Genomic DNA, 27,452 nt, shown 5'->3' with positions numbered 1-27,452 from the left:
AGGCTGCTGTTTGCAAGGAGTTTTGCCAGAGCTTTCTGCACGCCTTGCTGTGTTTTTCTCAGAGCTGAGGGAGAGCATGCCTCATCTGAATATAAAGGGTTTAAACATGATTTATAAAACCCTGTTTTTTCTTGGGAGAACTAGTCTGTCACCCATGCAGAACTGAAGTGTAACAAAGATTTAGTGCTGTAGTTCTGTATTGAGCTCATGAAGAAGTCCCCTTCTGTGTGAATGTATGCATGGGTTTTGTTGGTACGTATGAAGGTGGATGGGAAAAGTTACCAGAAAACCACAGGCTGCAGAGAAGAACAGAATGTGTTGATGTGTGTGTGAAAATCTCCCAGCAGCCGATAAGCTCCAGAGACTAGCAATGCTGTTGAATGTGTAAGAGCTGATAAATTCAGAACACCAAGCATCTGTCAAATCTGTCCAAGGACACTGATATACAGTAGCATCAACAACAGGTAGTATAACTTGGATCATGTCCAAGAGCGTGGTAGCTGCTAGATACAGGTAGAGACTACGGGAATATATCTACACCCAGTGGGGCAAAAGATCATTGAAGGACTGTCTGAACACTACCTGCAAGCTGCTGTCATGTCACTATGATGCTCTGCCTCTGAGTACACAGCTGGGGTTGGTCTCCCAACTAACTAGGTGATTGTGAGTGAACTATGTGAATAACTGCTAATAATAACAGCTTAGCTAATAAAACGGGCTCTATTAAATACTGGTTGTGATCTGTCTTCCCTGATTCAACCTCCTGTCGGATAAAAGGTGCTCAACAACAAGCAGACACAAAACAAAGGGCAAGGATCAATCCCCAGGTACAGTTATCCTCTGAAATACAGGGCATAAGGCTTTTCAGGTCTACAGTGACCTGTCCTGTAGAACGGTGTGAACTTCTGTGTGGTAGGAGATATCTCAGCTATTGGGTATCCAGCTGAAAACGAGCCCTAGATGAGAATAAGACAGTGAGACTTTATCCATGTATGTGACCTGCAAGGATCTTGGTTTCAGGTGGAAGAAGCACAATCTAAATGTTTGCCTGTTTTATTCTGTGGGTTGCTGTATTTTTTCCCCCATCCTAGTCAGAGGCTGGGGAATGGAAGCTGGAGAAGCTCAAAGTGACAGCACATGAGCAAAAAGTGAAACAACTGCCTCTTGAGGTGCTTGGAGCTCTACGAGTGTGTGCAAGCCCTTGTTCTTCCTGACAGCTGCTTGTTGTGTTAGGTACCTTGGGAAGGTACAGCTAATTGCTGAGTACTCTTAGTGACACCTGGGAGCTGCCTTGTACCCTTTGTGTAGGCTCTGTGAGCTCTGTTCCCTGTGTGGTGTTGAACAAGTAGGAAGGATGGTGCTGGCTATTGAAACTTCATCCTAAACCACCTTACTTCTGACCCGTTTGCTTCTCTTGATTGCCTATCAGAATAATACAAAATCAGGAACTTACCCTACATGACTCGAGTTTTCTCTGGAGAGGCTGCTACCTTGCTGTGACAATCTGTTCTTTTAATTCAGAGCAGGGATGTCCTTATTATTCCTCCGTAAAAAAAATATTTGTGCATCTCCTGTTTCTTGGAAAATGTCCCTTCTTATTTTTGTTGTCTTCATCCTATTTCACTATCCATTCCTTGTTCCTTCTAAAGCAGACCTTATCTTTTAGAATCAGATTTATCGTTGCTTTAAAAATCTGAGTAGTTGAATAAACAACTTCAAATGGTGTTAAAATTGCAGGTACTTCATTTTCCTGCATATGGGAGTTACTGCTTTGGTTGGACAAAGATAAGAGACTAATTCCACTATGGAGTAAGTCCCCTCAGAGCTTCCTGCCTTTGGTCCAGACAGAAGCACTGAATTTGCCTCTTACCTGAAGCTATGTACGGTGTATGTTTGAACCATGGAAAGTAATAAACCCTTCTAACAGCCATCCCCTCTCCTGGGCCCCACAGGAGTTCCAGGGGCTGTTGTAGATGTTTGGGGTTTTTTTGTCTGTTGTCTTGTGAATAACCGCTTCCTCTGATCAGCAGAAATGCAAATGTAAATCATCTGAGGAAAATTCTACTGCCTTTAATCTTGCTATGATGTAGAAAATTTTGGTGGCATTCTTCTAAGTACATCCGAGATCCTATTTGGGAAGGCTGCCCTTTTCCTTTCTTTCCATGACATACAAATGCAGTGTTTGCAGTGTTAGAATGTGCTGAACAGCATCAATCTCCCACCTCCTCTCTAGGTGCTTCTAGGCTTGGCTTTAGGCTGCCTGAACTCTACCCCTTTCTCTAGGTGGAATCAATTCTTAATCTGTCTTGCAGCTTCATACCAGCTTGTGAAATTGAGATTGTTCCCAGCCTGACACTGCTGGCAGCTTTGCTTTCTTCCCTGCTTTCTGTTTTCGTGAGCATGTCAGTGAACAAACAAAAGAGCTTTGACTCCTGAATGCGTGGGTTTTTTTCTTACAGCAGAGCTCAGATTGCTTGCATTGTGCTAAGTGCAGTACAGATACTCCGAAGGAGACTATCCCTGCTCAACAGAACTTGAATTCTTAATGGAAGCTTGATGTAGCGAATGAGGCCAAAGGCTTCTGGGGGAGTTGGGGTGAAGAGACCGAGAAGAGAAATCGGCAGCATGTGCAGCTATAATCCAGTTGTTTCTGCAACTGACAGGCTGTTAGTCAAATTTGGCACTGCTGTGGAATCCGTCACGTTTATTGTTCATTCCCGCTGCTTAGTATTCTGGGAAATTTTCTTTGATTTCTCAGCTAAAGCAAATATGAGAGGTTTGGAAGGAGGTTGAAATAGGCCATTCTACAGACGTGGTGTGGGAAAGCTTTTGTGCCTGTGATGCTAGAATTACTGATAGAAAGTGTTGGGCTGAGTGACAGAGAAGAGGGTATAGTAGTTTTGGTTGATTTGCTTGTGTTGGCAAGAGTTAGTATGATATGATGGGGCAGGAAGCCTGTGGAAGAACTCAAAAGCTTTACTGTTCACGGCCAACAGCAAAGCAGAAGAGGGGCCTGCACAAGAGCTGGAACTGGCGCTAGTGGGTAACCATGGAAGACTGTACAGTCGTGATCCCCCTCCAAACAGTGTGTGCTTTACTGGGTTAACGTGTTACCTATAGATGGTTTCCATCCTTTGTTAGCTTGCCCTACAGGGAGGTGAGCTTGCAGCTCATAGTTCCACATAGTATTTTGTTTGTCCTTGTGGATAACTAGCTGAGGGAAGCTTCAGCCAGCCCAGAGTTTGCTGAGGCTTCTGGCAGTTGGATCAGTGAAAGGCTTCTCACAGGCTGTGAACTGGTCCCTTCTTTTGTGCTCTTTGCACCATCTGCTGCATTCAGCTGGATTAGTTAAGGAGGAAGGGAGAAGGAATGTAGGTTTAATATTGGTTATCTTAGTTTTAAGAGGTTAAAAAATGGTGCCTGCTCTGCAGGCTTCGTGGAATGGAGGTACAGGTAATGTAACAGTCGTGAATGTCTGACTTTTTTTTCTCTCAGATCCCCAAAGATGAGCATATCCTTCGGTTTCTGCGGGCTCGTGACTTCAACATTGACAAAGCTCGAGAAATGCTTTGTCAGTCGCTGTCTTGGCGAAAGCAGTACCAGGTGGATTACATCCTGCAGTCATGGAGACCCCCAGCCCTCTTAGATGAATATTACACTGGAGGATGGCATTATCAAGACAAAGGTTAGAAGCTGCCCCCTTACACTGACACTACAGCACAGTTTGTGTTATTGGACCTCATCAGTAACCTGGGATTTTTGGAGAAAGTGGTACTGACACTTTAAATATTAACAAAGCAGTTCAATGTCTATAAATAGCTGCTCTGTTCTGATGCGATTTTGTTACTTTCTCTGCAGATGAGGCAGGCTAAAGTAAGTGCGAAGCAGCCTCTTTTTGATAAGGTTATGTTTGGATACGAATGTTATCCTTTTCAAATATTTTATGTGGCTTTTATAAAAGGTGCTAGAGTGATAGACTGGGAGACTGGAGTACTGACCTCTTTAAACCTCTGTTTGTTTTTGAAGATGGGCGACCACTCTACATTCTTCGTCTTGGCCAGATGGACACGAAAGGTTTGGTGAAAGCTCTGGGAGAGGAATCACTGCTGCGACATGTAAGTTGTACTTTCCTTTCTCACCTGAGGAACTCTCTTTCCCTCGGGGTGTTTCAAAGTCTTATTATAGTGCAGCAGGAATCTACCTGCCTGACCCAAATAATTCCCGTGTTTTGTGGTGGCAACTCAAAGTTGGCTTAGTGACTTTAGCATGGCACAGCTTCTCTGTCTTCCTGCAGAGACAGAAGTGAAGCTTTTGCAATGGTATGAGTGGGCCAGAAAGATGTTTTCTGATAATTTGCAGTTTAGCTGTAAGCTTTCCATGGCTCTTTCAGGCTCAGCTAAAAACGTGTGATCTTGATACTTTCATCTTAGGTTTTCTGTATCTGTACCTTGTATGCTCAGCAGAACTTTTCAGTAGAGAAGCCTTTTTTTTTTTTCCTTTTTTAACATAGACTCTTATTCTCTGTTTTGCACACTGCAAGTTCTCAAACTGGTATACTTTTGGGTTCTGTATTTTTTGAAATGAGATCTCTGGGCTCTCCTAGTTCCTCAGGCTAATACTAGTCTGTACTGTCTTTGATTTCAGGTTCTGTCAATTAACGAGGAAGGACAAAAGAGATGTGAGGAAAATACCAATGTCTTTGGCCGCCCCATCACGTTAGTACAGTTAGTTCTTCTTGTATTCTTATGGAGTTTGAGCTGACACGGTGACAAGAATGCTTCTGTGAAGGTTTTAGATGATGTCCTTAGGCTTAAAATGCAGACAGCAGTATGTCTCTGTTACGGGACGTTTCTGGGCTTGGGGTACCATATATAGTGGACTTAAATGCACATAAATTCTACAGCCTCATATGAAAGCAAGTATTGGTCCTTCATTACATCTTTTTATGTCCCATTTCAGATGAATTTAATCTTGCTATCTTAGTGATTTTAATCCAGATCCTTGAAAATACATATTTTTTTTCATACAGGAAACTGCCAGATTCCACTTTCATTTAAAATGCATTTTTGAAATATTTTTAGCAACAGGCCTGCATACCTTCACCCTCTCCCACACTGACAGCATATATTTTTGTCTTCGGGGGTGGGTGTCTGTTTTACCTGAAAGCTCAACTGGGTTCAGGCTGTCTGCTGCCTGAGTGGAGATCTGCTTTTTATTGGAACTGCCGGTGTCCCTTTTTGGCTACACTAGATCCTGTAGGGGCTACAGTGTTACTGAAATATTTTGTGGATCATAAACTGAGCAGCCACCGTGCAATGAAGTTCTGACAGGTCTTTTTCTGTGTGTTTATTTTAGATCCTGGACATGTCTCGTGGACTTGGAAGGGCTAAATATGCGGCATCTCTGGCGGCCTGGAGTTAAGGCCCTGCTTCGGATAATTGAAGTCGTAGAGGACAACTACCCTGAAACTCTGGGGAGACTACTGATAGTGCGAGCACCCAGGGTTTTTCCTGTGCTCTGGACGCTGGTGGGTGAAATCTGGACTGCAGGATCATAAGTACTCGTGCATGTACAAATAGCTAAATCATTCAGTCAGTGTAAATTGTGCTTGTCTGAAGAGATAGGGAGGAGAAAGCTTCCAGGTAACTTGTGGCTGAGTCCCTGAAGAGGCCACAGCATTGCTACAGAGCAAGTCATAGTGTGCCTGTAGCTCATGTGATTCTAGTGGTGGTTGTCAACCAGGGCAGGACAGGGTGTCAAACCTAAATTGCAATTCCCCGTGCAGCAGTGGTAGCCAACACTTGGTGGGTTTTTGTATTGATGGGAAAAGACAAATATCTATTTTTTTATCTCATGTTGGATGATGCTGAAGAGAAGAGTAATAATAAATAACCGATACGGTTCTGCCTAGTGCCTGCTGACTGTTCTGGCAATATAAGAACATGCTTGTTAAATTTCTAGTGAGGTTTATATGTGGTGCAGTGACTGCAGACTTATTCTATATGAAGTAGAAAATGTTGTGAGACAACGATATAGTGCGCTTTCCATTTGCTTCAGGGTTGGGAAGCTCTGCACTACTGCTTGTCTGCGTTCCTGCAGCTGAGACCTTCCAGTCTAGAGCCTAAAGCATCCATGTAGGATGGTATAAAAATTGTCTCTAATGTCACTCAGTGACGGTGATGTCTTCTGTTCACTTTATTTCAGGTCAGTCCCTTTATCAATGAAAACACAAGGCAGAAGTTCCTCATTTACAGTGGGAATAACTATCAGGGTCCAGGAGGGTTGGTAGACTACGTGGACAAAGACGTGATCCCAGACTTCCTGGGAGGAGACTGCATGGTGAGTTCACTTTCCTGTTTTGCAGGTGGAATCTGCAATGTGCAAGCTCCCTTGATTCCCTCCTCAACTCCCTGGCCTTCCACTCCCTTCTGAAAGGTGGTTAAACCTCTGTTCTGGCTGGGGTGCCCCTACCCTGCGCATGGGGTGCGGCTGATTTGTGTGCGGGAGACTTCACCTGAAGTGGTGATGCTGCCCTGGAGAAGGGGGTTGGAGGTTAGCTCTCTGAAGGGAGCTTAGATAAACCATTATAGTTCAGGTAAACTTAGTCCTGCTGTGAAATCTTATAGCAGCTGAAGGTGTCATCCTGCCTGACAGCTGGCAGGTGTTGATGGTACAACTGACTTGACACTTTACACTAGTTTGAACCCTTCTGTTTGTTTGTCTGATTCTTCCAGTGTACTGTCCCAGAAGGTGGGCTTGTTCCCAAGTCACTTTATCAGACAGAAGAAGAGCCAGAGAACTCTGATCACATCCGGTTATGGACAGAAACTATTTATCACTCTGCAAGTGTCCTCAGAGGAGCTCCACATGAGGTACACACCAGAGCTTCGTAAGGCTGAAGGGTGGTGCCGAACTGCTGCCAGTGATGTGTTCCTTTTGTGAAGGCTGACTGGAATAACGAAGGGCTCCCGAAGTGTGAGCACCAGGTGGTTCAGCAGCAGCGTGCCTTTCTTGGGAAGGCTAATGGTAGCTAACAGCTGAAAGTGTGGAAGAACAGTAATTTGAGCAGCAGTGTCTCTTAACTCTACTGTGGTGTAATTTTTTGTAAGATACAGTTTCTTCCTCCTCCTCCTCATGGAAACAAAGCTCCCTCAGTTTCCCTTCTGATAGTACAGCTTCCCTTCTCAGTGGCATAGCTAGGACAGTAATGGTGGTAACATGAGAAGGTGTGTGCTGGAAACATCCTGCTGGGGCTTATCAGAAAAAAGAATGTCCAAAAAAAGATCACTTGTCCACTAGCTTCACTGATGATGAGTGACTCTGATTTGGCCTGTTTCGATTCCTTAACAAGCAACAGAGCCTTTTGGAGTGCACAGCTGCTCGGAAGGTGCTCTTTGTGTCCCAACCACTTTGCTTCAGTTCTGTTGAGTTTTTCCTAGAACTAATAAATGATTTACAAACAACTCTGATACAGGGGAGAGATGGGGCAAAAATGCCCGAGCAGTTGCACCCTGGCAGAAGACTGGCAATGGGAACTGGTCTGTATCCTCCTTAGGAATCAAGACCAATAGCTTAACTGAAGGCTGTAGAGAAAAGCATGTTTTCAGGGTAAGGAGGAATACGCTGGCTGCCACCTGAGGACCTGCCTCCTTACGATGTGTGTGTTCTGTTCTCAGATAGTCGTGGAGATTCTGGAAGGGGAATCTGTCATCACCTGGGACTTTGATATCCTGAAGGGAGATGTGGTGTTCAGCCTCTTCCACTCCAAACGAGCTCCTGAAACAAGTCATAAAGAAGCCACATTACCAAGTACCTCTGCTGCTGGGGACAATGTGCAGCTAATTGATAAGACATGGGTCCTTGGGGTAGATTACAGCCGTATGGAATCTCCACTGGTTTGCCGGGAAGGAGAGAGCATCCAGGTCAGATGTGTTTGGGTCCTGGCATGGATCGTACAGTCCTAGCAAGCTCCAAAATGGACTGGTGGTGGGGAGGGGAAGGAATTGATGGATGGGAAATCCCGTATTGCTTACAAATAGTTGTGGTGGTGCTCATTCTCTGGACTCCCCGTGAAAGTGGCTGCTATTGCAGTCCTAATTTAGAGTGAGACATTGGAAGGAGACTCCTTAATCCACGATAAAAAGCTAATTGAAAATAACCTTTCTTCACTAGCATTACAGGGGTGTTGCTCAGGCACATAAAATAAGTGAATGATGTATGCTCCTATAAGTAGTCAGCTCGATAGTTTCTTTTGATTTTGCCAAGTCCTTCAGCTATTTCTTAAGACACCTGGTTGTCACTTGATGGCACTCTCTTTCTCTCCCAGGGATCTCACGTGACTCGCTGGCCTGGCTTTTACATTCTCCAGTGGAAAATGCATGGCCCTCTGCCCTGTTCTGGCACTAGTCTCCCTCGGGTGGATGATGTTCTCGCCTCTCTGCAAGTTTCCAGTCACAAGTGCAAGCTTATATACTACTACGAGGTGCTTGCATCCAAGGACTTCAGGTAGGAGGCTTCCTGAGGGATTTACTCTATGGCTTGCAACAGAGAAGCCAAATGAGAGGGTAGAGTGCAAGTTAAACATTCAGATAGCAGTGACCTCCACAGTGTGTGTGTTTCATTGATGGCAAGTTAGATGGACACAAGCTTGGTGGAGTTTTGCACAGTCTCCTTTAGTGCTGTAGGTAGTAAGGGGGCCCCTTGGCTGTATGTCCACCAGTGGAATTTGTGCCTCAGTTCTTGCTTACTGAAGAGGGGGAGGTTTTTGGCTGAGGAGTTTTATCTTAGTTGGGAGCATTTTGAGAAGTTTTTTTGAGTAACAACAAATATCAGATGGGTTGTTTCATACATGGTTCGTTTGGCACTCGAGAAGGATGTCGGTCGTGGCTTGGAGAGCGCTTCCTGAATACCTGAATACACCACGCTTGGCAGGATTTGCCTAGCCTCCTTTCATGCTAAAAGTACTTTTCATATCACCCAGTAACTTGAATTCTTTGCAAGTACTTGACCTTTCACTGGGAGCTGGAGGAAGCGTTGGGTAGAACAGACCTGCAGGTGGTGACTTGGGGAGTGTGATCTGGCCAGATCCTGTGGCATTGGAGCAGCAGCAGATTCCTCACCCCCGTCACTCAGACTGTTCCCTGTTGCTCTGCCTGTATAAAATGTGTCGGGAACAGTCGGCACTCGCACCTATAGGGAACCCCATCTGCTCTTGGCAGAAGGTGCTGAAGGCTGTGGCTGGACATGTTGAAACTGGGGCTGTTATGCTTAGCAGGCTGGAGTTCTCGGGTGAGCAGTGGCAGCTGTATTTGCTGAGCTGCGCTGCGTTTGGGACGCTTGGGGCAGTGGCTGCAGCCCCAGGGAGGCTCCAGCTGTGTCCCGCTCCCAGAACAGCTGCAAGAGACAAGGTATAATACCTGTAGCTAGGAGAAAAGATGTCTCTGACAAATTAATTTTTAGTCGTGACACAGAGATTCTTAAGAGACCAAGTTGAAAATGATGGCACAAAAAAAAATAAATACTTTTGCAAGCATTGTAGAGTGTAAGTTGATGTGTCAGATGTATGGAGTTATCTATTAATAGCTGCCTTCCTAACAAATCTCTCTGGTTTGTCCCATCCTAGGGGATCCATGTCAAGCCTGGAATCTTGCAACAGCGGCTTTTCGCAGCTGAGTGGAGCCACGACATCTTCCAGCCAGTCCCAGAGCAGCTCCCATCTTTCTAGATAGCAGGGCCAAGGCCACAGCGGCGAGGAAAAATCACTTGGGGCTTCCTGCTGCCCCCCGCGCTGCTCTGTGCACCAAACCAAAGAGCCTGCAGGGGCCGAGCCTGGAGGCCATCGCTCGTGTGACCGCAGGTGGCAGCCCTTTGGGCACAGAGAGGCTTCTGGGAGCTGCTTTAACGATAAAAACTTAGAATTCAAATGGCAGATTTAGACATTTTATATCAGATGCCTACTCCTCAGTAGTCTTTTTCACAAATTGTGGGTTTTGGATGAATGTCAATTTGCATGAATCCATGTATTACTCGACTTTAAAGGGCTCTTTCCAATCAGTCCTTTTCCTACGTGTGGTAGAGGAGACTGATGATGCCTTACCTGTTTGATCTGTAGGACTAGATTGTTGACGAGTAGCAAAACTAATCTAGTTTTTGGGGTGCCCAGGGTACCAATTACACATGAGAAAGTAAAGTGGGCATTTCAGGTGCAGGGACTTGAAGCAAACTGTAAATACCTTGATAGAGGTAGGATGTTTCAGAAATCAGTTCCAGGTCAAACCTAAAACCTCTTCTGATCTGACGGGATGCTATTAGGAAATGTGTTGGATTTTTTTTAACCCACTGAGACACAAAAGTCAAAACAGTTTTCTAGAAAGTACAGGCAGAGAACCTGCCTCCAGAAAGCAGCATCTTTCTGAAGGACAGACTATTGTTCCTTTTTCCTCAGGTTTACGAGCAATAATGAGTAGATCTGACCCATCTCATCAAAGTGGATGGGAACTGAATCAAATTATAAAGGGCTAAGAAAAGCAATATTTTATTTCCTGAAGGCACAAAATTTTATGGCAGTATTATAGAACTTGCTTCTTTAAAACATGAGCCAACTTGAAAACTTTTTAAAATAGAAAAAGGCATGTATGTATTTAAGCACTACTGAAATGTATCTATTCAAATACTAGCTTATTTTAAATTAATTTTTAACTTATTTATAATTTCAGAAATGACTATTTATTAAACCCAGTCACCTTTTTTTTAATGGGATGAACTTTGTTTTAGCAGGGAATAACTGATTGTCTTCAATCCCAAGAGAACTTTCTACACAGGTTCTAATCTCCACGATCGCTGGATGTTTCTGCATTAAGGGCTGTATCGTACATAGCACTTGGGGTAAGCGCTGTGCGGCGTCTTTTCCCACAGGGTAAGCTTAGAGTCCAGCGCTTTTTGGACTTAGGGGATGTTTTTTTAGGATTAAGAATTGAGTTCAGGATTTGTAAGAAGACAGTGCATCTTCATGACACACCAAAAATACCATGTTTGTCCATAATCTCCATCGATGACTCTAGAGTGGATGTGTAGCAAAGGTGCCAGTGATCCATTTATCAGGTTGGGCAGCAAGGTTGTGCCTGTTCTTGTCTAGGTGGCAAGGAAATGAGAATGTGCATCAAATACTCAGTTGCCCTTAGGTGGTATTTGCAGCTGGCACGCACGTGGGACTTGTGGACAGATGTCTGCTTTTGGATCCAGCTGTGCTGGGTGAAGACCTCACCCCTGCCGTACGGAGGCTGCCTCCACACTGATCCGCTGCCCACGGAATGACTGTCAGTGTACTGCCCCTGTGATTGTTTAGGCTGCCCCAGCCAAGTGGTTTGTGTCCCATGCATAAACATGGTCTAAGATGGATGAGTTTCCAGTTCCCCAGCTGAGGAACAGCACAGGCCGTTCTGGCCATGGCACAGGTGAGGGTGGAGGGGTGGTTTCTTCCTCCAGCACAGCAATCCACGGCCATCTTTCTCGGTAAAGACTTGGGGGCTTCCTTTTCCTCTCACCAGGTTTTTGTTAAGGTTGATGGGATCTGTGCAGCTAAGAACAACATACACATAAAGTAGCTCCTTCTAACCCTGCTTTGTAGCTACTGGTTTTGAAGTACCAGGCTTTGCCAACGGAAAAAAAGAGCCCCAACGTTTGGAACTATGGAGGATGAAGAACTAGATGTGTTTATAGAAGTCATTTGTTTTTTTAAAGGATTGGAGCCAAGGAAGTTACTCTCCCTCTTTATGTCTCTGGTGTAAGAGTGGAACAGGTGACTTAGTTGTGCCGGCTTTGGGGAAGCTGCGAGTTCAGCAGATTCCCCCGTTGTTCAGTGACTTCACCATTTCTCTGTCTCTGGCATGTTAGTGTAATCGCAGTCTGATAGAGACGGAAAAGTACCGCCTTTGCTCCGGAAAATCAAGAGTTCTGGAATTAAAAGTGCATGTGTGTATCCCTCATGTAAAATCCTTTACCTGTAATTAATTCTGATGCTAGAAATAGAGTCAAGCTGATTCCCAAAGCATCAGGAGCAAACCCAGCCTTGTCCTCCCCACGCTGTTTCAGGGTTTCGGTTTCCTGTGGCTTGGTCAGTCATGTCCCATGGTGGTAACATTCCCGTTTCCCTTGGTTTGCTCTGGTTAAGAATTTCCTCCATTGCACTGGATTTTTTTAATTTATTTTTTTTATTATTATTGTCAAATGTGGCATGTGCTGCTGTCCTGCCAGCAGGAAAAGGTTTGGGTGTTTGACTCTTGTCAGTGGGGATCTTGGCAGCCTCTGGCAGGTCTCTGAACAAGCAGGGAAGAGATGAGGGGCTGGTCCTACAGCGTGCCGGGGATGGCGCACTGTGGCTTTTCTTGTTCCTCGGTGGCACCGCGCTCCGGCCCCACGAGAGACTGCTGCACACATGCGTGTGGGAAGCAGCTTGTGAACTCTCCCATGTTGATTGTAAGCAAAACTGCCGGGGTTATTCCACCTACCAATTTAAGTAATTCAGTATAGATCTTTTTCTGCCTTTTTTTCCTGAATGTTACAATGAGAAAGGGGGCAGCAGCCTGGCTGTTGTGGCTGGTGCGGTGCTGTGCTGTGCTGTGCTTTTTAAACCTGACTTTGTGAACTGTAGATACAAGAGAAGCAGAATTCTTCTAAAGCACCTTTCTCCCCATAAAATGACATCTGTGTGCTTTAGAAAATAAAACGTGCTGTTTTCTTAACAGCAGCCTCTTGTCAGTTGAGGCTGGGAGGTGTTCTGGATCCTGGTTCCCTGGGAGCCACTCATCTCTCAAAGATCTTGTAAGCCAGAACCTTTAAAACCGGGCTGTGGTTCCGGGTGCAGAGCTTGCGATGCAGCGAGGCCCTCCTGTGCAGTGGCAGCTGCTCCTCAGTGAAGCCGGTGAGCTTGGCTGTGTTCAGGTAACGAGCTGGGTACTTAAAAAGTAGCTCCTCAGTGATTTGGGGCTTTCCCCTGTGTCAGATATTTCATATGCAAAACACAACCGCTACCTCAAAGAGCCACTGCCATGTTTAACGCGAGGAGGGACACTGCGCTGCAGGTACAAAGTGCTGCTGTTTACACTGAAGTACGGCCGTATGTGAAACCTTTGTTCTTAGTAACTTTCTATGGGTTTGCCCCATCCTGCCATTTGCGCATCACTGGTGGGCATGTGCTGGGGAGGGGGTGTCACACTCGTCTTGTCATTCAGGGCAAAGCTGGAAGGCAGCACTGAGCTGCTTTGGCTGTGTGTTTTGTCCTTCAGGTTCGAAAGGGGCTTTTTTAACTGCTGTAGGCAGAACGGCGAGACCTGACCGAGGGAGGCTCCGGCCCAGGAAGGTGCCCACAGCAGCAGCGCCGGGGGCTTTATTGCTGCCGCGTGCCGAGCTGTAAGGTAGCACTCGGGCATGGCTGCGCTGCCAGCAGGGAGGCACCGAGCCTGGCCTGGGGGTTTCCTGGCCGCCAGTACTTGCTGCCAGGGCAAGAGCAATCCCGACTCATTACGGGAGGCAGCTCTGGGTGACTGCAGTCCCTTGGCTCGTTCGCTTCAGTCTTATGGCTGCCCAGTTGGCTGCATCGATTCCCCTTCAGTAACAGGAAAAGAAGAACTATTAATAAAAAATGTATAATCCTGAATCTGTAACGCTTAACTGTAGCTTGGCAATCCTGGCAGGAAGCGCTGAGCCCAACTGTCTGCTCAGCTCGGGCACAAGGCTGCCGTGCGCTGGCGCAGCAGTGAGGGCCAGCCATGGGAATCCCTTAGTTCAAAATGCCTGTAATATCGGAAATGCTTATACTGTGAGGAAATAATGCAAGAAACAGCTCTTGGACTCTTAAGGACAACATCGACAAGCACTTGTCAAAAATTCCTGCATGCTGTTGGCTTTAATAATCTGCCAGCATGTTTGTGATGATTCTTATACTGGATTATTTCTCTCTTGGAAGGCTAAACTGGAATCACACGGCAAGCATTGGCTTTTAACGACATCAGCATCCACTTCCAAGCTCTTGGTTACAAAGATAAGTTAAATGGGCATTAATTTATTTAATTTTTTTTTAGCAAGCACTTTCTCTCCCTTGCAGCTGTTTTCATTTTTATAAATTGAAATTCTGAATTTTCTCAGCCAAAAGATCCCTGGTGTTCTTTAAGAGCACACTAGCAGAACACGGAGTGCTTTGTAACATGTTACTTGGCAACAACTGTATTTAGTTCCAGTATCTGTAGGTTCTGCTAGGAGCTGTACACCTCTGTATGTTGGAAATAAAAAAGCATCTCTAAACACGTCTGACACAACTGTTCAAACTGTGGTAAACTCTGCAAATGTAACTACATGCTGTGCCCTTTACCCACAGAGTAACAGAGGTAAAGCTTGTATTCAGCTACTCCTGCTTAGTAACTAAAATGTTCTTTAATTTTTTCCTGTAGAACCAGCATTTTTTGTTTTTCACATCACGTCCTGCAGTGTTAGTTGGGTTTTTAAAATAAAAAGGGTCTGCTGGGTTCGAACGGCCAGCTGAGCTGAAGGGGGAAGGGATCACGCCTGCCTGCTGCAACCAAGCAGGAAGAAGCTGAGTTTCAGGCACTTACCACTAATAGAATTTATTCAAGTTTCAAATAGACTTATGTAAATAATAGAAAAATAGAATCTCCTGTTTACAGGCTGATTTGATGCCAACGGCAGCACAAAATTCCATACCTTTACTTGGAGACTTAAAAACAGTGCATAAAAATGTTAATATTTAGGCTCAGAGAGGCTGTAACGCCCCGCCCCGCCCCTTTGCAGCATTAAAGTAGCACATTAAAGGCTAGTTTTTCCTCACATGGAAGCAAACTCAAAAATTATTATTTTTTTAAAATGCATTGTGCAATGATGTATTTAGTAAAATGTCTGATTTCCACTGGAGATGTTCAGGATCTCGGGTCACTTGGGGTACCTGCTGATCCCAGTCCCAGCTGGTGGCGGCTCCCTCAGAGGGAAGAGGGCAGAGCTGGCAGCAGTGGGCAAGGGCATGTGGGCCCTGGCCTGCAGCTCTGCTGGGCTGTGCCCACCAGGCTGGGCGGCTGCCACTCTTCCCCAGTGGCAGAGCTCCACGCTGGGGTCCCTCAGCAGCAGCCCGTGCAGCTGGGCAGCGTGCGCCGGCTTCGGGGAGCTACGAGAGAATGCAAGAGCAGCGTGTTTGAGCTGACAGGCCTTTTCATGTTGCTGTACTACAAAAACCTACTGAAAATGGCTACTTCTAGGACTAAGGATCTGATAAGAAAACACTGGCCCTGAAGTCAGCGCAGCCAGGTGAAGGAAGTGGGGTGCAAGAACGCCCCGATGCTGTGTGCCAGCCTGCAAGCCCGCCTCTGCAGCCAGCAGGAGGAACGTTGTGGCTTTACTATGTGCTGCACCTCCTGCAGCATTTTAAAACAACTTTTTTTCCCCCAGTTTTTTGATAAAAATCTGAGCTTACCAGGGAAGGGCAGACAGTTACAGACTACAACAACCTTAAGCCTGGCTTTGTGCTAGAGGCAATTTATCTTGCATCTCACAAATACTAGCCACGGCTCAGGTGAGAAAAGGCCTCGCTGAACTGCCCATGGCTCACATTCCTCACCTGCTTCCCTCTGGGGGGAACCAGCATGTTCCCTTTCCTGCTGCAGCTGTGGAATTCTGTGTGCAGAAGCCAGCCTGGTGGCTTGTGCCCTGTATCCCCTCATGGCCACTAAAGGCACAGTCCTGCTTGCTCGGGCAGGCAGAGCAGCGGAGGAAGAGGGGGAGCCGGCTGTGCCTCCCAGGCTGGGACTGGTCCCTCACTGCCGCATGCGGGTCAGTCAGCAGCTCCACACTCGAGGCCTGAGCGCCAAGCGGCACGGCAAGGGGCAGGGTAGCCAGTACCCTACCTGCTCTCAGCCAGGGCTCTAAAGGAGCGCTTGGCTCTGGTCCTGGCTGTCTTCTGTCTCCCAGGCAGCAGCTGTGGGGCTGTGACTGGCTTCCCCGTTCACCTCCCTCAGGCGGTGGTAGAGATAGTCACTGCTTTCACCCTGCCGCTCCGGCCTGCTCTTGAGGAAAAGCCCTATGTTTCCCACGGTGCTAATCACGAGAAGCAGAGTCAAGACAGAGGTCATGGAGATCCAGGTTTTTCTGTCAGATGAGAAAAATCCATGTAACCCACATCTCCCACATGTTCCCACTGTGTAAATGATCTCTCAAGGCTGGTCCCCACTTCCCCGGCACCCCAAGGTTGTGGTTCTGCTCTCGGGCGGGCACGAACGTGCTCTGCAAAAGCCTTTGAAAGGCTGCTCTGGTGGCCAGAGCAAATGGATGTTTTTAGCGTTCTGCTCTGTTAACACGTGCCCAGCTGTGCCCGCAGAGCCACTGCAGCTTCCCCCGCACTGCAGCAGCTGTGCTCCGGTGTCACAGCTGTCCTTGTCCCTGCTGCACATACAGCGGGAGAGGAAAGGTGGCTTTTGGCTAACCATAAGCTACAGAACACCACGCTCGGAGCATTGACTGTCACTGAGGGGGGCTCCAGCTCAGCACTTTGTCTTACAATTAAGTTTTTAGCACCTTGTGGTCCCCCTCCTCACCTTCCCCACTGAGAGCTGCAGGAGATACAACGAGATCAGAACACAGATGGTTTGGGCAGTGACTGACACACTGGCACCCGGGAGGTGGCATGAACTACTCATCTTGCAGGGAGCACTGATGGCACAGACTCGCTGTGTATGTATACACGTATATGATAAGTATCACACACTTACTCTGACAGAGAGAATTTTTCTTGGCTCCTTCCCTTATTCTGGAAAGCCAAACACTGCCCAGCTGGAAAACAGAATAGAGGGAAGAAATGCAGCGTTGGAGAGAGGGTGTAAAATTCCACTAAAAAAGAGCAAGCTTAAGATGCCAGCCAGTCAAAGCCAGCAGCGAAGCAAGCAGAACATAATGCTCTAAAGCTGCTCTCCCAACTTTTTTTTTAAAAAAACAAAAGAGCACAAGCCAACCCCTGCAGCCAGAGGTACCTTTGTTCAACTGGTCCTGCACTGCCACTGCATAGGTGATGTTGCAGCTGCCCGTCTCCCGGTCGCAGGGACACATGTGCTCACATGCACACTGCTGCTGGCAGTTTGGCCCGTACCAGCCCATGGGACACTCTGGGGAGGTGATGACAAGGCAGTCGGTCACTGTCCAAGCCCCCCCTGCTGTGCAGCCATCCTGTCTGCCACTGCAGCCCCCCAGCTCGGCTGTGCCCCTTCCCCAGCTGCACCGGCTCAGTGCCAGGACGGATGGGACACTTAAGAGCTTTAGGAGGCTCAGCCCTCACCTACACCCCACTGAGATATCAGTGTTGCTTCTGTCATCACAGCAGGCTCTGGCTTTGCTGCTTCCAATGTTTTTCTCCCTGCCGGATCTGCACTATGGCCCTGCTGTTTGGCTCGCAAGCAGAGGCGGGCATCGGTGCCACTGCAAAGCACTTGAGTTTGAGAACAAGCGCGCAGTGGGCTCTGCCGTTGTGCCGAGCTGTCAGAGCCCCAGGTTTCCTGCAGCCTGACAAAGCCGTTCTGCCTGCCCACCCTGCTTCCTCTGGCAGCCTGAAAGCACCACGCTGTGAGTTAACTGCTGTTATTTTATGTCAAGGAGAAGTTTTTGTAAAACAGGGATCGGGCTGGCTAAGCGTTCCTAGGCTGGGAACAAAGCATCGCTAACGTCACCATGCACACAAGAAGTTTACACCCACGCTGTAATTAACTTGTCCTGTCAACAGAGCAGGCTGTTCAGTCAGATACCAGGGGGCCTCGAGTCCCTCGGAAAAGCCGGAGTGGTTACACAATTGTGCACAGCACTAGCTCCATCTGTACAGCCAGAATCTGAAGGTTATAAGCCGGAACGGCCCCCTGGAGCGCTTCCCACTCACTGACCTGCCTCACCTGAAGCCCAGGCTACAGGCAGGGCCTGGTGTGACACCCTCGAGCGACGGATGTTCAAGTCTGCACATGCTACATTCACAAGCTCTGGGAATGCAACGCAGTTCTTTGGGGCACAGACTAAACAGGAATCTGTAATTTTCTAGTGATGAAGAAAATTCCTCTTTCCTCTCTGCTCCCTCCTTTTCTTTTTAGCCAGTTTGGGTAGGACAGGCAAGCCCTTAAGAGCTGGAAGCTGGCAGGTTATGCTCTAGCCGTAAAGTTCAAGCCTGAGCCTGCTGGGCAGACCTTGTGCTTGCTAACTTATGAGAGGCGGCTCAAAGGTGACACAAATCCTCCCCCTAGCCCAGGCTGCAGCCCTTACCTCGCTCACAGCTGGTGCCATAGTACCCAGCCAGGCAGGAACAGGCTCCATGCAGGGGGTCACACGAGCCACCGTTGTAGCACTGGCATTTCTGGGTGCAAGCATCCCCATAAAAACCGCTAGCACAAGCTGCAGGAGACAAGCAGAGATCTCATCAGGGGCCTCGCTACAAGGAAGGCGACCCCACCCCCGTGGTCCCACCCACGGAGCAGCCGCTGACACAGGGCACTGATGGCTGCTCAGAGAACAGAAGCCAAGTCTGTGCCTTGAACAAGGAGCAAGGGCTTAAAGTGCTTTGCAGCACGCTGATCTTAAGGAGTTCACCTCAGCAATTAAACTCACAGCGACAAAAAAACAGAGCAGCATGCTGTGTTTCCTTTCCTTTGCCAGCTCCCTCCCGGGGAGCCGCCCACCACCGCCTGGAGGGACGGGTTCTCACTGTCCCCTTGCTGGCTATTGAAGAAGTGGAGCAGAGTGGAAGTCAGCATTACCTTCGCTGCAGTTGCTGCCAGTCCAGCCGGCATCACACAGGCATCCAGCTGTGCAAACACACACAAACAGGCATTAATGACAACAGGGAAAGTCTGAGAAATAGCAGGAACTCAAAATTAGGAGCCACTCTGCTTCTTGGGGTGCCCCCTTAACTCTCCCTGCCAGGCAACCCACAGAAGAGGAATCCTGGAGTCACTCGCACAGGTGGGGTTCGAACAGGCACCCAACTAGAGCTGCCAAACACAGCAGAACTCTCACTGATTGGATTTTGAGAGATTAACTCTGGGTCAGCTACTAGCAACAACTGCACCCACTGAGCTCTGCCCAGCCACTTCACCAGTGCAAATGTGGCTGTGAATTGAATCAGGGAGGCAGCACAGAAACAGGAAAACAGGACTGAGCAGGCATGGAAGAGCAGGAGCTGGGGGGTGTACGCTACAGCAGTCCCGAGATTCCAAGGAGTTTATGGAAGAGTAGCAACTGCACACTTGTAAAAATCATGGAGCAGGGGATTCAAGTAAAGAAGGAACAACAAGGGGAGGGGGCAGAACTCAGCTGCTCTGTCATACAGCATAATACGCTGCCCTTTCCATCAATGGATTTACAAACCAGAAGCACAACGCCAGTGACAGAAAGGGAAACTTGAGACACAGAGTCTGCAGTCAAGCCCTGCCACAGGTCCAGTTCCCAGGTGGGAAGCCCAGCCTAGCCCTGCTGCTATCTCCTAAAGGCAGAGGGTTCTGACTGCCTCTACTGCTGCTTCAGCTGCAGGAGGGGAGGGGGAGAGCAGCTCGTACACCCAGAAGGTAAGACGAGCGCTGAGGCACACGGCACCAGCTGGCTCCCGGACTCAGGGCATGGGCTGGCCAGCCAGCCAGCACCTGTGGCCCCAAAAGGCTGGGAAGCCTTTCCAGGGTGTTGCTCCGCACTGACGGAAGCGGCTACTGCCGGTGCCAGGTCACACGCGCTGTGCACCTTCCCACCAGAGCGGGAAAGGACTCTGTGAACCAGCCAGGACTGCACACAGTGGTGCACTGGGCCTCGCCGTGGGACCTCACAGGCAAGTCTGCGATATTCCCCACGTACACACTGCCCAGGTCCATGCTTCCCCTGGAGCTACCCACCAGCACCCACCAAAATCTCCACGTTAGAAGCCTTTGCACACCACAGTGACTCACAGTCGGTGCAGGTGCCATGCAGGCTGCAGTTGGAAGGGCCACAGTCTAAGATGTCACAGGCTGGACCTCTCCAGAAGTCCCCAGTGCAGTGGCACTCCCCTTCCACACAGTCCCCATGACCGCTGCAGTCAGCAGGCTCGCAGGCAGGCTCATGGATGCACATGATGGTCGAGATGCTCCGAGGGCAACGCCACATGTTGTCAAAGGAGCTGGGGACAGAAGACAGGTCCCATAAGGCAGGCAAGCACTGTGCTGCTCCCAGCCCTAGGTGAAACCAGTTGATATAACCCACAGATTTTCATCCTGACTCACACTGGCAAACAAAAACATAAAACTAGATTTGAGTCAATATTTTAACTAAGTGTTTAATCCTAGTGGACAGGAGTAATTTCAAACACGGATTTACAGAAAGCAACATGCAAAGCCTCCCTTTAAGCATTCCCAGCTTCCCTAAACTTCAGCGTTCAACACACCTTTTCTTGAATATTATTTACTTTGATATAAGTGACATCATTGCAGTTATAGCAACTTGGGTTTCAACTGTCAGATTGCAAACTGAATTTTAAACCCCTTTGTGTTTACAGTCAGAAATAACTAAAAAGCTAAATTTGAAGTAAAATATTCTTTAGGTTGCCTCACATGAGGCAGGACAGGGCCTTCAAGTCAGTGTTTTCTTCCATAATAATAAGCTGCTGACAGATCTCTGCTAATTCCTGTGAATGTACAGCTCTGAATGTCCCAGTCTGAGAACTGCTTCCTTATCTGATTCCCACATCAGGCCACTCAGTCTAGGCAACAGCTTCGCTGCATGTCTGAAAACAGCTAAACTTTAATCCTGGATGACTAAGTGGAAAAAATACATAGTCACTAAATCGCTTTAAATTTTACAGCCATTCTCTCCCTCAAAACCTGTCACTTGCCTTTACATTGTGATCTCCCAGCAATGCCAGCTGACTCCCTTGCGGAGTGGGGTAGGACGGAGCTCTGCACACTAACGGGAGCTGCCCGGTTACCGGTGCAGCCCTGGGCACGTGCCGCCAGCACCTACCAGTGCTCAGACGGGTAGCTTGCGAGGGTCCCATTTAAGACCAGTGTGGCAGACCCCCCACCATCCAGGTTGATAGCATTGATGATTCCCTGCTGCTTCAGAAATTCAGCCATTTCCCAGAGGTTGACCCTGCAAAATAACGCAGTTGTTTGTTGCTCATACATGCTATTTGACTTCAACAAAACTGCTATGCTAGAAGCTTTGTCCCTCTCCTCAGCAGAAGCAGGGAAGTTCTCCCACCCCAGGTGTGCTGACTCACTGCCTAGGGGCTGCATTAGCCTTTTCTCAGAAAGACACCCAACAGCAGTGTCTTCAGATGACCCCGAGCTCTGCAGGTCTCTGCCTTAAAACACATCACTGGCAGCTGCAGAGTTGCCGCAGTGACAGAACTTAGAGACAGATTGTTCTTTTATATATATATATATATATATATAATGTTCTTATATATAATAGAGACCGATTAGAGACTTCTATCTAAAAAGATAAGAGACTTGCACCTTACCACAACCCCGCCTTACCCTCTGGATTCCGTCTGTCCATCCACATGAACCAAGACCAGGTGCCCCTGACTGTCGTGTCCAACCGCAGTCCTGGCCGATATCACGTTGATGAACTTCTCGAAGGTTCCTGTGCAGGAGAAGGACTAATTCACACACCAGCTGGGTGACCGAACTGGCTGTTTACAGAAATATCTGTCTGCAAAACAGCTCCCAGCAAGGAGCTCATCTAAACTGTAACACCACAAGAACAGCCCAGGTTCCGCTTGTTCATCCAAGCCCACCTACAAATAACATTTCCAGAAGCACTCTTGTTAAGTTTTTGTCTGGCATGGGGACCAAAAAGGGGATTCACAAGCTCTCAGTTTTAAAATCCTGTTAAGAGGCACATGCTTTGAGTTTCTCTGGACAAGTATTATTATCAGTCATGCCACCACTATTTACAGTCCTCAGCAAATTCTGCTCCACAACCCTGAACAGGCGAGTGCAGCTTTATCTTGCAGGCAGCCTATTTCTTGCGCTGCACTTGCTGCAGACTCAGCGTAAAGTAGCACAGAAGGAATTTGGACCTCTTAAGTGAGTAGCAAACTGCAACTAGACAACATAGTTTCCACTGCTACCCCCTCCTTCCAAGAGCCTCATCAGAAGGACAATCTATACCTAGGCTTTACAGCATTTACCTGTGGTTTGAGTTTCACCACACTCAGCCATCTGACTCTGACTGACGTACACTTCTCCATTTCTTAGGAGCCAAACTACCCCACTCACAAGCTGCACAAAAGCGTTTGCTTGATCCAAGACATCTTCCTCAGACAGGTAACTAGGAAAGAGAGAGCAGGAGACGTTACCCACAGTCACAGCAGCGTCATGTAAAAGCCTCATGTAAAAGAAGTAGGGAGAAGGTGGCTGAGTGAAGGCTAGCTCCATCCAAACCTAGAGGCCAAGCAGTGTGAGACATCACTTTAGCAGCCAGTGGACCCTGTTCCCTGCTATTCTGCACAAAGCCACTGTTAATGATGGTCCCAGGCCACTGTGCATGGAACAACTCCTGCCAACAACGTGGTCAGTGGACCCGAGCCAGGATAATAAGGGCAGAAAACATCTGGCAGAACATGAGGGCAGAGCCATTGCCAAATACTTAAGAGATCTGTGGAAGCAGCTGTAACATCTTACTGTCTGTCACTTTCCATTCTGCAAAACAGTGACACCAAACAGCTTTTGAGAGGGTTTTAAGGAACAGCATCCAGTCTTCCAACAGCTGCACTGAGGGGAAGGCACTGCTGGAAGCTACCTGCTCCCCTCCATCTGGGAAAGAGCTTCCTCTACTTTTCCAGACAGCAAAACCTTTCACTGAACAGTCAGGCAGCAAAAAGACTGTCCAGCTACCTTTTCCATGATTGGGCGTTGTGTGTCACTGTGCAGTGCTTCCCAAGGGATATTCCTCTCTCAAGAATTAAGGTGCTGAGTAACATCTGTCTTCTCAGAACCTGATGCTAGGTCATGCTTGCAAGTGACAGGAGAGGGCAGCAGCAAAGGTTGGGGCTGAACAGCCGTGCTTTTGCCGTTAGGTTCTGCCAGGGATTTTTCGTTTAAAACTGCTCTGCATGCTCCAGGCACGTCTTGTGGGAGCTGGATGCTCAGCTTCTAGTTTTTTATTATCCCCGACTGCAGCTGAACAAAGGTTCATGCTTTGTAGAAAAATGTAATTGAAAATACCTGAATGAAAAACATGCAAAAAGAAATCCCTTTACCCATGGGAAGGGAACAGGATGACAAAATGAACACAGCTGTAAATGGATCGAACTACACAACAGCTTGAGCACAGACTAATCAACCAACTGTCAGCTTTTAAAGCCTGCAAATAATTATCCACCATCAGTCCAGGTGGCAGAGGCAACATCTTTGTTGGGTGCAGGGTAACAACGTCCCCATCCTGCTGATCACAATCATGGTGTGAAAGAGTCAAGTGCAAATTACTTTCCCCACTGCCCTGACAGACCAAATGATTTACACCAAAACTATTTCCAGTGTCACATTTCAGAAGCTGCAAAGACACAGAGCAGATAACTCACACACAGTGCCACAGCTTCATTTAATGCAGGAAATCCTGCCAGAGTAGGGGAGAGGCAGGGCAGACCTGAGATTAAGGACTCAACAGCGATTCTGCAGTTGCAGTTGGTCCCCTCAGCAGAAGCCCCCTCACTAAAAGGGACATGTCACCAACCCCATCACCAAGTAATTTAAGGCCATGGTTCTTAGGGCTGACAGAGAACAGCTGCACGCTAAAGCCCCAGCTCGGTACAGTCAGTTTGCCTTTGCAGAGACCCTTGCTGAGGTCTGAGGGCACGTGGGAGCAGGCTAACAGAAGTGTGGAGAATACAGCAGCTTCCAGACTGCTTCCCAAACATCTGAGACCATCAGAAGAACCTCTGGGAATGCTTCTAGAACTTTTAGAGTGCCTGCTGCTGCTGCTGGGGAAGGTAGCTACTGGGGATTTTTACTTACAGTGAGCACAAACAGACCCTCTGTCAGCTGTACCTCATCAAAGGGTGCTTTGAGCTTTTGTCTCCAGCTGACTAGGGAGTGTCACACTCCTTTTCAGCTGGTGCCAGGAAGAGGGCTGTGTAAGTGCCAGGCTGAGACCACAGCTCTTAGGAGACAAGAGATGCTGCAGCTCAGGGTGGGGAGCTGGAAATTCTGCAGAAGACAGTGTCTGTGGTCAGCCAGAGTGACACACCACAGAGTGCAGCCACCTTGATTCAGCTGAAACTGTGGCGGGAGAAGGCAGTGCTCCAGCTCTCACGCTGCAGGGATACCTGCGCCTTGCTGAAGCTGGGGCCAAGGAAATGGTGTCCTGGTGCATGCTGGCTGAGGAGCTATGCTGCTGGGACAACCAGCAACAGGAGGAAGTCTGCACACTGCACAGCAGCAGGGACGATGAGAAAGAGATGGACAGATCTTGCCTAATAGCCTGTGGAAACAAAACCCTGAACCCCACAATGCCCAGAAGAAGCACCCAGGATCTCCTGACTGGGGTGGCAAATCCTGATGATGAAGGCTGGAAGACTGTGAGCTCTGGCACCAGAAGGGAGCTCTTCTTCCACCCAGGTTCAGTGCCTTGGCATGGGGCAAGGGGCTGGGAGCTATGTGAAACAAAAGATCTGTGCAGCTGAGCCTGAACCCAGCAGCAGCAGGGAAAGGCTGTGGATGGTGTCTACCTGGACCTTAGTAAAGCCTTTGACACTGTTTCCCACAGCATTCTCCTGGAGAAACTGGCTGCTCATGGCTTGGACAGGTCTAAAAAACTGGACACTGGGTAAAAAGCTGGCTGGATGGCTGGGCCCAAAGAGCTGCCGTGAATGGAGTTACACCTAGCTGGCAGCCAGTCACAAGTGGTGTTCCCCAGGGCTCAGTATTGGGGCCAGTTCTGTTTAATAGCTTTATGAATGATCTGGATGAGGGGATCAAGTGCACCCTTAGTAAGTTTGCCAACAGCACCAAGCCAGGCAGGAATGTTGATCTACTTGAGGGTAGGAAGGTTCTACAGAGGGATCTGGACAGGTCGGACCAATGGGCCGAGGCCAGGCGTATGAGGTTCCACAAGGCTCAGCACTGGGTTCTGCACTGGGGTCACAACAACCCCACATAACGCTGCAGCTTGGGGCAGAGCAGCTGGAAAAGGGCCTGGGGGTGCTGGTCAGCAGCCGGCTGAATATCAGCCAGCAGAGTGCTCAGGTGGCCATGAAGGCCAACAGCATCCTGGCTTGCATCCAAAACAGTCTGGCCAGCAGGACCAGGGTAGTGATTTGTCCCCCTGTGCTCCGCCCTGTTGAGGCCGCAGCCTGAATCCTGTGCATAGTTTTGGGCCCCTCACTACAAGAGGGACATCGAGATGCTGGAGCGTGTCCAGAGATGGGCAACAGAGCTGGGGAAGGGGCTGGAGCACAAGTCTGGTGAGGAGCACCTAAGGGAACTGGGGGTGTTTAGCCTGGAGAAAAGGAGGCTCGGGGGGGACCTGATTGCTCTTTACAGCTGCCTGAAAGGAGGCTGTAGTGAGGCAGGGTCAGCCTCCTCCCCCAAGTAACAAACACAGGACAAGAGCAAACGGCCTCAAGCTGCACCAGGGGAAGTCTGGATTGAGTATTAGGAAAAATTTCTTCACTTCCTCACAGTCTCCATACTCAAGAGATACTCAAAATTTGACTGGACATGGCCCTGAGCAACCTGCTCAAGCTAACTCTGTGAGAGAAGGGTGCTGGATGAGGCACCTCCAAAGGTTTCTTCCAAACCCAACATTTCTGTACTGCAGCCAGAGCAGCTACATAGTCCACTCTGCCTCTTCCCTGTGGGGAGGACAGAGACCTCTTCCCCCTTCTACCATAATCAAGTGTAACTGTCCCATGTTGGGTGAGCAGACACAGGAAGCTAAGCAGCTAAAGATCATCAGACTAACATCAACCTTCTCCTCAACCTAGGAAAGAAAAACCAATGGCCAGATAGCTCAGTGGGGTACAGTTAGGACATCCCTAACTTCACCATTCAAAGCATGCTTCTTCTTGAACTGGGAGAGGCCAAAGAGGCAGTGCTGGGGCACTGCTTCCTGCCTCAATGAGGCCTACTGGTCTTCAGGGAGGAAAGAGCCCACACCAAACAACCCCCAGATTCTTACCCAAACACCATGGTGCCATCTTTCCGGATGCCAAACTGAGCATTTTGCAGCCCTCCAGAGTTTCTCACCAGCTTTCCATCACTCACAACGTTTCCAAAACACTCTCCAGTTCCCATGTCAAAGTACCCACCGTTCTGGGCCACCAGACACTTCCCAAGCCTTGCAGTCTCTTCCACAGGAGCTCTGCGGTGAGCTTGGCAGCCTCCTGTGCCGCCCGGCTCTAGCACAGAGAAGGTCTTCAGGGGGTTCTTCACGAAAGTGAAGTGGCCATAGACCACCTTGCGGTCCTTGCCCTCAGAGGGGATGTAAGAAACAAACGTTCTGGTGGTAGCCACAGGGCCACCCGTCCTGTTGTCACTGGGCCAAGCTTCATGTGTTATGTTGCCATACTTGAGGGGCTGACAGTCTCTCACGTGCCTGTGGTTGTGGCGAGGGCCGTGCGGGGAGGGGAAATAGGGTTGCAGCAGCAGGTCGCTGGGGGGGGTCCTGCAATGAGAAGATTTGGTTGCCCCGAGGCTACCCAGCCCGAGTGCGCCTGCAAACCTATGTGGTGGGACAAGCGCTGTGCGGCTCGGGGTGGCCTCACCGAGCAGGGGTGGGTTACAGCAGTACAGAGTCCCCGGTACCGCTGTAACCCACCCCGGCTGAAGGGGGGGCTGTCCCGCTCAGTACTCGCACCACCAAGCCGACCACGGGGCGCCGGCTCGGCGGCAACCGGCCAGACCCCCAGACGAAAACGGGCGCTACCGGCCGGGAAGAGACCCCCCGGGGCCCTCCCGTACCGGGACGGCAGGGCTACCACTCCCCCGGACACCCACAGGGACACTTACCCGGCGCCGCACGTCGCCTGCAGCCAGCCGAGCGCCGCCAGCACGGCGGCGACCACCACCGCTGGCTCCGGCCGCCCCCACCCCGCGGCCCCCGCCGCCCTGGAGGCCGCCATCTTGCCGGGCGGGCAGCGGGCGGGCGGCGGTAGCGCCCCCTGCCGGGCGGCGGCAGCACCCCCGCGTGTCCCGCTGTGAGGGGCGCGGGCTATGCCGTGCGTCCGGGCTGGGCTGCGAACGGCGGGTTTACGATGGAAATAAAATATTTTTAAAGCCTGTTGTTGTAATAAAGAGCCGTGGGCTGCCTCCGCGCGGTGGATGCAGGAGTGCCCGAGCTGGCTCCGGCCTCGGGGAGTGTCCGTCTCCCCGCAGCGGCCGGCACCGCCTCACGCAAACCACCGACAGCCCCAGCCTCCTCCTCTGGGGGATCGGGGGTTTGTCCAGTTCCCAGAA

The 27,452-nt window shown here is 49.0% G+C and overlaps 2 protein-coding genes across 9 annotated transcripts in view; one reads left to right on the top strand and one right to left on the bottom strand.

Moving 5' to 3' along the window:
- The window catches only part of SEC14L5 (SEC14 like lipid binding 5), a 48,656-nt gene extending 34,354 nt beyond the window's left edge, over positions 1-14,302 (top strand). For all 5 annotated transcript variants that reach the window (XM_037383351.1, XM_037383354.1, XM_037383352.1 and 2 more), the window contains 9 exons: positions 3,496-3,685; positions 4,027-4,115; positions 4,645-4,715; positions 5,356-5,527; positions 6,205-6,339; positions 6,735-6,872; positions 7,677-7,922; positions 8,327-8,505; positions 9,623-14,302. In XM_037383351.1, the coding sequence (XP_037239248.1) occupies positions 3,496-3,685; positions 4,027-4,115; positions 4,645-4,715; positions 5,356-5,527; positions 6,205-6,339; positions 6,735-6,872; positions 7,677-7,922; positions 8,327-8,505; positions 9,623-9,728 (1,326 nt within the window). In that variant the 3' untranslated portion in view covers positions 9,729-14,302. The remainder of the gene's footprint in view (positions 1-3,495; positions 3,686-4,026; positions 4,116-4,644; positions 4,716-5,355; positions 5,528-6,204; positions 6,340-6,734; positions 6,873-7,676; positions 7,923-8,326; positions 8,506-9,622) is intronic.
- Positions 11,554-27,146, bottom strand: NAGPA (N-acetylglucosamine-1-phosphodiester alpha-N-acetylglucosaminidase). Of its 4 annotated transcripts, none has more exons than XM_037383359.1 (12): positions 27,006-27,146; positions 26,176-26,661; positions 22,187-22,326; positions 21,528-21,636; positions 21,010-21,138; positions 19,962-20,170; positions 18,783-18,830; positions 18,292-18,420; positions 17,025-17,156; positions 16,767-16,827; positions 15,906-16,146; positions 11,554-13,603 (listed from the first exon to the last, which is right to left on the bottom strand). In XM_037383359.1, exons 1-11 carry the CDS (start codon positions 27,116-27,118, stop codon positions 15,924-15,926), a joined length of 1,779 nt encoding a protein of 592 aa, XP_037239256.1. In that variant the 5' UTR covers positions 27,119-27,146; the 3' UTR covers positions 11,554-13,603; positions 15,906-15,923. The 4 variants fall into 4 exon arrangements, with proteins under 4 accessions (XP_037239256.1, XP_037239255.1, XP_037239254.1 ...); XM_037383358.1 differs by lacking the exon at positions 11,554-13,603 and adding an exon at positions 14,593-15,169; XM_037383357.1 differs by lacking the exon at positions 11,554-13,603 and having other exon boundaries at positions 14,593-16,146.
- Between the last annotated feature and the right edge of the window lie 306 nt (positions 27,147-27,452).

The sequence above is a fragment of the Falco rusticolus genome, chromosome 4, assembly GCF_015220075.1.
Source record: "Falco rusticolus isolate bFalRus1 chromosome 4, bFalRus1.pri, whole genome shotgun sequence".
Classification (NCBI taxonomy): Eukaryota; Metazoa; Chordata; class Aves; order Falconiformes; family Falconidae; genus Falco; species Falco rusticolus.
Note: the sequence above shows the minus strand (reverse complement) of the source record. Positions and strands in the feature narration are given on the sequence as shown.

Bases quoted from the DNA above. Each gene is read 5' to 3' on its own strand.
- NAGPA (XM_037383359.1), bottom strand. From the start codon at position 27,118: ATGGCGGCCTCCAGGGCGGCGGGGGCCGCGGGGTGGGGGCGGCCGGAG. The intron at 20,171-21,009 runs GTAGGTGCTGGC...TTCTGTCCCCAG, and splicing joins AGCTACCCGTCTGAGCACTG to CTCCTTTGACAACATGTGGC. The intron at 16,828-17,024 runs GTACCTCTGGCT...TCTGTTTTCCAG, and splicing joins GCAGGACCAGTTGAACAAAG to CTGGGCAGTGTTTGGCTTTC.